The following is a 10,577-nucleotide window of genomic DNA, read 5'->3' as shown; positions in this document are numbered from 1 at the left end:
TAGATTTTTTCTAAAATTTGTTTAACAAATCCAAATTGAAATTCTTTTAGTCAAACATATTATATTATTTAATTTTTATCATCATTTTGACATTAATTAACATATTATATTTTTAAAGATTTGTTTTAATTATATTATGAAATATTGTAATTGATTACTTTTTCAAAATGTCTTTTTGATCATTTTACATGTTTATAAACTAATTTTTGATAAATCTAATTTGTTTATCAGCTAGCTTATCAACCATCAGTTAGCTGATAGCTGATAGCTTAGATTAGTTTTGGAACTATAATATTCGATCGATCTAGGTCTCCTTAATTGCATCGGGGTCATTTTTGTCATTTGACTTCTTTCTATAATGCGATTATTAATATTGTGGGTTGATTAAATGTGGGTGCAGCTGTGATTCATCCTTTTGGTGAGCACTTGGCCTACTTCTTGCTGTTTTCAATACCATTGCTGACCATGACCTTAACCAAGACGGGCTCCATTGTTGCATTTGCTGGCTATGTGACCTACATTGATGTCATGAACAACATGGGTCATTGCAATTTTGAGCTAATTCCCAAAATAGCCTTCGATATTTTCCCTCCTCTCAAGTACCTCATGTACACTCCTACGTAAGTCATATTCTTCCCGATTAACGTTTTTTTAATTATCCGTGTAATTAATAATTGAAACGTACGTACAAAGCTGACAATTGTCAGCTTTGTACGTTTCAATTAACGTACGTATGTTTCAATTATTTGGTCGCATAACTCCTACTTATTTGGTCGCATAACTCATCCTAGCAATTTGTCATAACATCATTATATATAAGACGATATAGTTATTGACCCTGAAATTTAAAAGTTACGTTAAATACTTCAGGGAAAATTGCACCAAAATGGAACCAACTTTCACTTGATTCTTATTTTGGAGAACCAACTTTTAAAATCGTCATTTAGAGTTCTCTATCAAACTTTTTGTTTATTTAAGGGTCTCTATCAAACTTTTGGTTTGATTTGCCAAATTTGATTTAAACTTTAATATTGATACGGATTGATTACATATAAAAATCTTGAATGTGATATTTAATATTTATTTTTTATTGCATCAATTAATTTTTTTCTATTAAATCGATTTTTTATTGCATTAATAGAAAACAAATTTTATTGTGGTAATTTGGATTTTTTTTGAAAAAAATCTTCAATCGGATATCTGAATTTAAAAAAAAAACGAGATTTGAAATGAAAAATAGATTTTATTGCATTAATTTTGAAAAAAAAATGAATTTTAGTTATTTTTCTATAATTATTTTGCAAGTTGGTTCCCCAAAATAGGAATCATGTGCAAGTTGGTTCTCCAAAATGACGATTTTGAAAGTTGGTTCCCCAAAATAAGAATCAGGTGAAAGTTGGTTCCATTTTGATGCAATTTTCCCAATACTCTATTAGAATGCCAAATTGGTCATCCTAAAAGACCCCTCTTCTTGTAGTAGATAAAATCTCGTTTGTTTTATGTAACTCGAATTTCTTCTTTACAGGTATCATTCTCTACACCATACACAATTCAGAACCAACTATTCGTTGTTCATGCCATTCTACGACTACATTTATGGCACGCTCGACAAATCCACGGATACATTGTACGAGAGATCACTCAAACAAAAGGAGGAATCACCAAACGTGGTGCATTTAACCCATCTAACGACACCAGAATCCATCTATCATATGAGGCTCGGGTTCGCCTCCGTGGCTTCTAAACCCTACGCTTCCAAATGGTACTTGCGGTTGCTATGGCCCGTCACTATTTGGTCCATGTTGGTTACGTGGATTTATGGCAAAACGTTCGTGGTCGAAAGAAACATCTTCAAAAACCTCAAAATACAAACATGGGCCATACCCAAATACAAGATACAAGTACGTATACCTATATGTCTTAACTTCAAGTTTTTAGTTTTATATATTTTCGTATTATTCGTATCTTATCGGCCGTTTACCAAAAGCTTACCCTATAAGTGCTTAACGGTAAAATTCAACACTATTACTTACCTACCGGGTAAGATTTTAATCCACTAAAACGGCACCGTGTGCAACAATTTACCCGATAAAGCTCTTACCGTGGTAAGAATTGTAACATTCACTTACGTACCGGGTAAGACTCTTGGTCCTTATCTCACTTTTACAAGTTAAGATTTTGGTCTTTACCATATTCATTCGATAAAATAATGTGACTTGTTAATGGCTAATCAGATAAGCATTTGATAAACGGAACTTAATTATACGAATATAAAGTTAACTTATTGTTTTATTTTTTGTAGTATTTCATGGAATGGCAAAGAGAGACCATTAATGGCTTGATCGAGGAAGCAATATTAGAAGCCGACAGAAAAGGGGTCAAAGTTTTAACTCTTGGTCTGCTCAATCAGGTCCGATTTGATCGATCTTGCACATTTTCGAAAATATGATATAAATTATTTATTGGTTTTTTATCTCCAAAATCAGACCCACCCGAGTTTATAGAACGTCAAAATGTTATTTCGTAGGAATTAAATTTATTGGACCAAAATTTTTCATGTCATATCTAAAAGTGTTGAAATAAGTTTATACGTTTTTGGACATCTTAAAAAGGTTAACAGGACACTTTGTTTCCTGAAAATCTTTTTAAGACATTCAAAAACGTCATATTGGGATCGGTACACTAGTGTTTGGTCTTGTAAATTTAAGTCATCTAAAGTAGTCTATCAGGACATTTGACATTTTTGGCGTTTCTTAAACCCAGTTTTGTTGTAATGCCAATTTGTTGAAAGGTGTTCTACAGCACGTATTTGTGGCCAAATGCACATACGCATTATTTGGTGATTCTTACATTTTATAAATCGAGCAGCATAACCGCTGACGATTTTAATATCGAATTCATATGATCGCTGCTGAAATTTGAAGTGTAATTCAGAACGAAGAGTTGAATAGAAGTGGAGAGTTGTTCATAAGAAGAAACCCAAAGCTAAAAGTGAAGGTGGTGGATGGCAGCAGTTTAGCAGTTGCTGTGGTTCTCAATACAATTCCCAAAGGCACAACTCAGGTTGTTTTCAGGGGATACTTTAACAAGGTTGCTTGCTCTCTTGCCCTAGCTCTCTGCCACAAGGGTATTCAGGTAATTTCACATTTATATATATATATATATATATATATATATTCAATTTTGGAACTGAGGGATGGTAAGTTGTGACACTGATAATTTTCAATACAAAGTGTCTTTAGTGCATGTTGTACGGACATTTCTTCGTATGATGAAACTATTGAGTATCATATTTAACTGATTATTACTAAAAACGTGTATAATTACTATATATCGTATTATGGCTGCTTGAACACAACGTAGGTTGTAACGTCTCGGGAGGATGATTATCAAAGGCTTAAATCGAAGTTGGAATCGGCCAATGATCAAGAGAGGTTGGTTCTTTCGAGAACTTACTCGCAAAAGGTATAGATAGATCGTCTTTATTAATTTTATTAATTTATTTTTTAAATAAAAATATATAGTAAATAAAATCATAATTTGGTTTTGTGAAGGTATGGTTGGTGGGAGATGGATTGAGCAAAGAAGAAGAGTTAAAGGCAACAAAGGGAACCATAATCATTCCTTACTCTCACTTCCCTCCAACCAAAGTGAATAAAGGTTGCTTTTACTATTCTACCCCTGCCATGGTCACTCCCAAACATCTTGAGAATGTTGACTCTTGTGAGGTAAATACTTAAATTATATATTAATTTTGCTTATTATTTTCTTAGACTACCTTACAAATATTGTGGATTCGTCACATCTTTTACCTGAGGATGGCTCGGGACGGACCCAATTTTTTTTGGATACGATGACACCATATAAAATGGTTGCATCTTTTAAAACAAAACGGTTGCATATTTCACGAACCTAATTTTTTTACCTGACCACAGAGGAATAATACGGTGGCACGTACCACCCCAACCATCCATTTGAGTCCGTCCCTGGGTACACTTGAACATCTTCAAGTGGTTTGTTGAACCAATCATATAGATAAAAGTTTGCAGTCTATTCAAATCAAGAAACATGTCATTTAGCTACATGTAAATGGGCATCTCAAATATGTGTAACCGGAACATCAAGAAAAACCCTTATAAAGTTATAAAGACTGACCTTTGACGATTATGTCCAATACACTGTATGTTGCGTATGCACTATCCCCTGCATGAAAACAACACAATTATTGTCATCTACATTATCAATAAGTGCATTGACATGAAACAACTATTAGAAGTATATATATATATATATATATATATATTGGTTGAAGGGTATTTTGGTAATTTAACATTTGGATATTGTTATGTGGGACAGAATTGGTTGCCAAGGAGGGTGATGAGTGCATGGAGAATAGCTGGGATATTGCATGGGTTGGAAGGATGGAATGTGAATGAATCTGGGAAGGAGATGTTCAACGTTGACAAAATATGGAGAGCAAGTCTTGAACATGGATTTACTCCTCTCATCAAATCATTCAATTAAGAACCTTTAAGTATAAGTCATTTTATTTAAGTCATCCTTATCTTGGTTAAAAAGATGACGTTGTCGATAATATGTAATTCAGAACTGTTTTATGATTCGTATACGACTTTGATCCCAAAGCTGTTACTGTATTACTACTATATCTGTTGTATACAAAAATTGATATTTCATTTGGTTCAATATCCTTTCTTTTAAAAATAATAATATGGTGGGACATGACATCTATTTTGTTGTAAACATATTATCTCATGCACAGACCTACTGAAGATCATTGGGCTGCTTTCAAGCGGCTATTACGTTATCTTGAAGTTGCAGGTACAAGTACACAAGGTTTACTACAATACTACTCCACTGAGGCCAAATACTCTTTGTATTTTTTATGATGCTGATTAGGCGGGTGATAAATATGATTACATTTCTACAACTGGGTACATCGTCTACTTGGGTCGAAATCCTATATCTTGGAGTTCCCATAAACAGTGCACTCTTGCTCACTCTTCAACCGAAGCCGAGTACCGAGTTGAATCGCCGAGTACTGAGTTGAATCTGCGACTACTGCTGAGGTCCTTGTCCAAAACTTACTTTGTGAGCTATGACACTTACCCACAACTAAGCCAGTTATCTACTATGATAATATGGGAGCTACATATGTTGTTGCAAATGCAAGGTTCCACTCCAAAATGAAACATTTTGCCTTTGACTATCACTTTGTTCATGAAAAACGTTCAAAATCGAAACCTGTGTGTATTGTACATTTCAGGCAATTTGATCAACTAGTTGATGCTCTTACTAAACCGCTTCCTCGCACTCGATTCCATACACTCATTTCCAATTAGGTCTCACTCATCAATCTTGGGGGGCAAGATAGAGATGCATCAATTCTCACCAAATCAACCTCTTGACTACACTTGATCACAATATCCCTTGATTTACTATAGATCAATATCTTTCTGTTTTTAAACTAAAGGACTGAATTTGTAATAGTAAATACTTCAAGGACTAATAGTGAAACTTTTCTTTATTCATCATCAGTAACGACAATAGGAAATAAAAATATGTTATAATTTGTTGGTTTTTGATAAAATGAATTTTAATTTCTACATAAATAACTCCTAAAAATTTCATTTATCTTATAACAAAAGTCAAAATATAATTAAAAAAAATGAAAATGATATAAACAGACTGATCCATGTTGGCTTTCGCGATCATGACTCATTAGAAATTTGCTCGGGATTTTCTTCTGAATGCAAGTAAAATCTCTCGAGACGTTCGGAAGCCTTCTTCACCTACAATAGACAAAACAAAACTCTGATTCACCCGTCAAGAAGCATAATATGATTCATATTTGTATAAATTTACCTGACCATCCCAGTCTGTTCTCCACGTTATGTAACCAACTGTAATTATTTGTGTTAAGACGCCAAAAATCATACCAACCCATATACCCTGTTAAATAATACAAACTTATCATAGAGGATTCTGATCATAAACTAACTTTCTCTAGTTAAGCACATGTAGTATTTATGTACCTTAACTTTAAGAGTCGTCAAATATCCGAGCAAACCTCCCAATGGGATACCAATCACGTAAAAGCAAACAAGGTTAATAATCGATACAACACCCTGTATACCAGCTCCAATTGCTACCCCTGGTAACAAGATTTTTTGAAATCATAAACATACCTCGTAAACTTTCCCAAAATAGAAAGCAACAAGATCTTCCATGTTTAGATCTTGAAAATGTTAAGCATAAAAAAACTAAAGTTTTTATTCAAGTTTAAATGTCTTTAATATAGTGATATGATTAAATAACAACATTCCATAAATAGAAAGTAACTAGATTATGTTCACATCTGATTTTCTAGTATAAACAAAAACATCATACCGAAATCTCTTCAGAAATAGAAAGCAATAGAATATGGTTCATATCCGTATCTTAAAAACCTAAACATTGTGAATTTTAGGTTACTACATAGAATTTCCCAAAATCAGATGTATAATCTGTTCATACAAGAACATTAATCAAATAAGAGAAGAAGAAAACGGTCGAATCATATATGACTTTACACTAAAATCACATGTAAAATCAAATGCAATTCACGCGAATTTTGTCACACACCTTTGTGTTGACCGGTTAGTGTAAAATCACATATGATTTGGCATGTGATTATGTTCACATCTTGATTTTCTCTTATTTGCGAATTATTCTCGTTTGAATTTCCCCTCCCTTTCTCTTTCTCTCTCTCTCTTTATACACACACACACATATATATATATATAATATATATATACATACATATATACACATTTCATTCTCATGCATGTATAGAGGTCTACAAGCTTAATTTAATGAAAGAGACTACGTCTTTTGTCTGAAACGCTTGTTAACTTTAATGAAATATGTTCACAGACTTTCTTTATTATAAATTTCTTAGATGATTTTAAACTTTCTTGGTTTTCATCCATCCTGCGACTCTTATGATTTATATTAACTCCAATTAAATGAAAGGTGTTTTGATCCTTTTAAATGTGTCCTATAAAGTTGAGGTATTATCACATGTGATAAATTTGTTCTTTTAATTTTATTAAATTGAGGTATTCTCGTTTGAACCATCACCATATTAAGTATATTAATTATATATAATATGATGTAATCTTTTTTATTATTTTTAAATAAGAAAAATAAAAAAACATAACTAATTACAAAACAAAAAGAGACGAAAGGAAAATATAAAAAGATTGAAATATCCCTCACTCTAACAGACATTTTAAGGGGATTAGTAATTAGAGACCATTTTCAGAGTAAAACGAAAATTACAGTGATATTTTCTAGACTTATCAGTATTTAGGTGGGACTTTCAAAATTTTCTCTAAACCTTAAAGAACCAAAATTAGAGTTTACTCTAATCAAAATAATAAGAGCTATATAAGTAACCTCATACCTGAGAGAACCGAATAGATACCGTTCAAAAAAATCGTAAAAGCGAGAAGCAAAGAAAGATCCGATACTGTATCTGCAACCCTATCATCATCTGTAAACGCGTATGCAAGTTTTTCGCCGAACGCCAAACAAAGAACAAAGAAGAACACGCCAATCGCCATGGAAGTCCCCAACAACACTTTTATTGAAAACTTTATTGCTTTCACGTTTCCACTTCCTAACTCATTCGCCACCCGAACACTATATATATATGATATATATTTTCAAAATTTATAAACAGTATTAGAGCGATACAAAGATTGGTTTTGGCAACAGATGTATAACCCAAAAATTTCGAGGAGTAAATAATTTTTATTTTTATTATTATTCTTTTATTTTTAGATTATTATATATATATATATATATATATATTAAATAAAGAAAGAAACTAAAAGAATTTTGAAAATTAGACTAAAGGTGAAAAAAAAGTCAAGACATAGGTGAAAATCGTAAATTTCATTAAAGTAAACAATCCAGGGGTTGTAAATCATTTCTCATGGTGTAAGGGTAGTATCTGGTGTAAAGTGGTCCAAATCCGAGGGACCTGTTCCGTAAATAAGACAAACCCTGAAATTTGAAAATGACTTTTCAATGACTAGTTTAGAGAGCTTTGATTGGCTCAGTTGGTCAACAAATAAGCCAGAACAAAACTAGATTTAAATTTACTTTATCGTCCTCTTCATTTAGACCTAAACCACTAGGAATTTCGTCGAGTTTTGAATGATACAACCGGAGTCGAAGTTCAAGGTCAAAATCCCCTTTTTTCGGCTATTAGAGGTAAACTACTCGACTAAAAATTTATGTGTCGATCGCTTGTAACTTAACCTGGTATGAGACATGTTAGAACTAAAGTTAATTTTTTTGGTTGATTCAAAGACTTCCGCTATAAACGGTGTAAATGGTCTTAATTTAACCGGTATTTTGAAGTATTTATTTAGGAATTCGTTTTAGATTATGATGGCATTACAACAGATGTATTTGTAAAGCATATTTAAGAAAATCATTGATTCACATACCATGCAGCAACTAGGAAACCGATGCTGATCATGAACTCCCATGCATTAATGTTCAGGCTGCAAACATATCACCAGAAGCAAGCTTGAATTTCTACCAAAATGAGTCGAAAATGGTGAAATAATTAAGAACACGAGTTCGATACCAAATGGAGATGGCGGATATCTTGGTCTTGGCATCTTCCATGTATCCAGCAAGTAAAACTAGAATAGCATAGTACCATAACTCCAAGCTGTACATTAACAACAATGGTTAAATCAAAATTTGACTTTTCAAGTCAAAACAACAGTTTTCCAGCTTCGAAAATGATGTTCTTTTCTGTAACTCTTTCGGAAGCAAGTGATGATTGCATCAACATTTTTGAAATACTGCCACAATCGGAGATGATTCAAGTGTTTTCGTGAAGAATTGTGCATCGATTGCAAATTCGAATACCACTAGGTTTGACCTTAATAATTCAAAACTGTTGGTGACCCATGTTTTGTGTAAATACTTACCAGAGCATCACACCAGAAGAGATTGAGAGCTTGGCAGCAGGCATCAGATCCTTAAATGCTGAAACTTTGAATCCTTTCCATGAATGTGGACACCACCCTCCAAAAACGTAAACAAATTCGCTGATCACAAGAAACCACGAAGACAACGAGAGTGCAATCATCGCACCCGCGACCCCCGTGTTCAGTGTATACACGAAAAGCAGCGATACAGGTATATGGATCGCAAAGTGAAACGCCGAAAGCCATGCGATAATCATGTTCTTTAATTGTGCTTGTAGAAACACTTGGATAGTCAAGCTGAAGACATAGCTGTAGACGAAGGGAATGAACCATAACGATATGTATCCGCCACTATTTGCCACCGATTCTTCCTGGCCGACAAGTTTGTAGATTCGAGTACCAAAGATGAAGATCGGGAGCAAGATGGTCAAAGTAATCAACTCGATGATCCATGACCGTTGCAAGTAAATCCCCATCATATGGTTTTGTCCGGCTCCGAATGCTTGTCCACAAAGGGTATTCGTTGCACTCGACATTCCCAACTAGCAATACATTCGAATTAGAACGAAAATTAACGGCCCGTTCCCGTTAGACGGAAAGCAATTACGGGCTATACTCGTTCGTAATAAATTGGATTTGTGGATTGTATTAGTTGAGACTGAGAAAGAAACAAAAACTTGGTGATTTTTCCCTTTGAGAGCCACTAGTGCTGCTTCTCTCTCACTATTGACTGATTTATCCATAACAACTGTAAACTACTTACAAGTATTCCGTTGATAAATCGAACGATGAGCGATTGAACAAGCGCATATCCGGCAAGATCTATCCCACTTATATGTCCGATAAATGACTGAGTGACAACAAGGGTCCCGAATGCAAAAAATTTCGATATAGTGGCAGGAAATGCAACCTTCCATATCTTTTTCGACTCGATCCATATCCTTCGTTTCAAGTCGGCTTCGTTTTGTTCTTCCTCGTCCATCTTGACGATTAGATCGTAGTTAGAGTAAACGTCAATCTGTAACAATTACAAATGTAGTTCCCTATTCAACATGATTTGAGTAACTAATCAAACCCACGTCACAAACTATGTCGTTACTCAAAATATTAATTTTGTAATTAATTAAAAAAATGGGTTTATAAATTAGGATTTGTTTTATTATCCATATTTTATGTGTGGGGAAAATAAATATCTGTAGATGCTCTATTATGACACGGCTACAATGGACCGGTAAATTAGAATTTAGTGGTATTATTAAACTATTATATTTTAAAATAATAATAAATTATTTTTATGTTTTTAAATTGCAAATCATATGTAATTATATTTTTTTAAATAAAAAAAATGGGAAACCAAACACATTTATTATATACTACTAGAAGCGTACTCGCGTAATGCAGCGAGATACATCGTGTTTTTAATATTTCATTTTATTCTTTATCTCAGTCGATATTATAATATGGTTTTATGTGATTTTGAGAAAGCGATGATGTTTTTATTTTTGAATAAAATATATGTTTGACGATATCATAAAAATTTGACAAAAATATGTCGATATTAGT

The 10,577-nt window shown here is 33.2% G+C and overlaps 2 protein-coding genes across 2 annotated transcripts in view; one reads left to right on the top strand and one right to left on the bottom strand.

The window, feature by feature from the left end:
- The window catches only part of LOC112522670 (protein ECERIFERUM 1), an 8,950-nt gene extending 4,246 nt beyond the window's left edge, over positions 1–4,704 (top strand). Inside the window, exons 4-10 of the mRNA XM_025131951.1 lie at positions 401–620; positions 1,526–1,901; positions 2,303–2,410; positions 2,935–3,135; positions 3,364–3,465; positions 3,555–3,728; positions 4,357–4,704. Coding sequence (XP_024987719.1) covers positions 401–620; positions 1,526–1,901; positions 2,303–2,410; positions 2,935–3,135; positions 3,364–3,465; positions 3,555–3,728; positions 4,357–4,524 — 1,349 coding nt within the window. The 3' untranslated portion in view covers positions 4,525–4,704. The remainder of the gene's footprint in view (positions 1–400; positions 621–1,525; positions 1,902–2,302; positions 2,411–2,934; positions 3,136–3,363; positions 3,466–3,554; positions 3,729–4,356) is intronic.
- Positions 4,705–5,699: 995 nt separating this feature from the next.
- LOC112522872 (protein DETOXIFICATION 24-like) lies at positions 5,700–9,996 on the bottom strand. Its single transcript, XM_025132191.1, has 8 exons — positions 9,778–9,996; positions 9,015–9,556; positions 8,663–8,749; positions 8,520–8,576; positions 7,466–7,704; positions 6,054–6,172; positions 5,884–5,970; positions 5,700–5,810 (listed from the first exon to the last, which is right to left on the bottom strand). Exons 1-8 carry the CDS (start codon positions 9,994–9,996, stop codon positions 5,730–5,732), a joined length of 1,431 nt encoding a protein of 476 aa, XP_024987959.1. The 3' UTR covers positions 5,700–5,729.
- Between the last annotated feature and the right edge of the window lie 581 nt (positions 9,997–10,577).

The sequence above is a fragment of the Cynara cardunculus genome (assembly GCF_001531365.2).
Source record: "Cynara cardunculus var. scolymus isolate 2C chromosome LG 12, CcrdV1, whole genome shotgun sequence".
Lineage (NCBI taxonomy): Eukaryota > Viridiplantae > Streptophyta > Magnoliopsida > Asterales > Asteraceae > Cynara > Cynara cardunculus.
The sequence above is the reverse complement of the archived record's forward strand: the minus strand, read 5'-3'. Positions and strand labels throughout refer to the sequence as shown.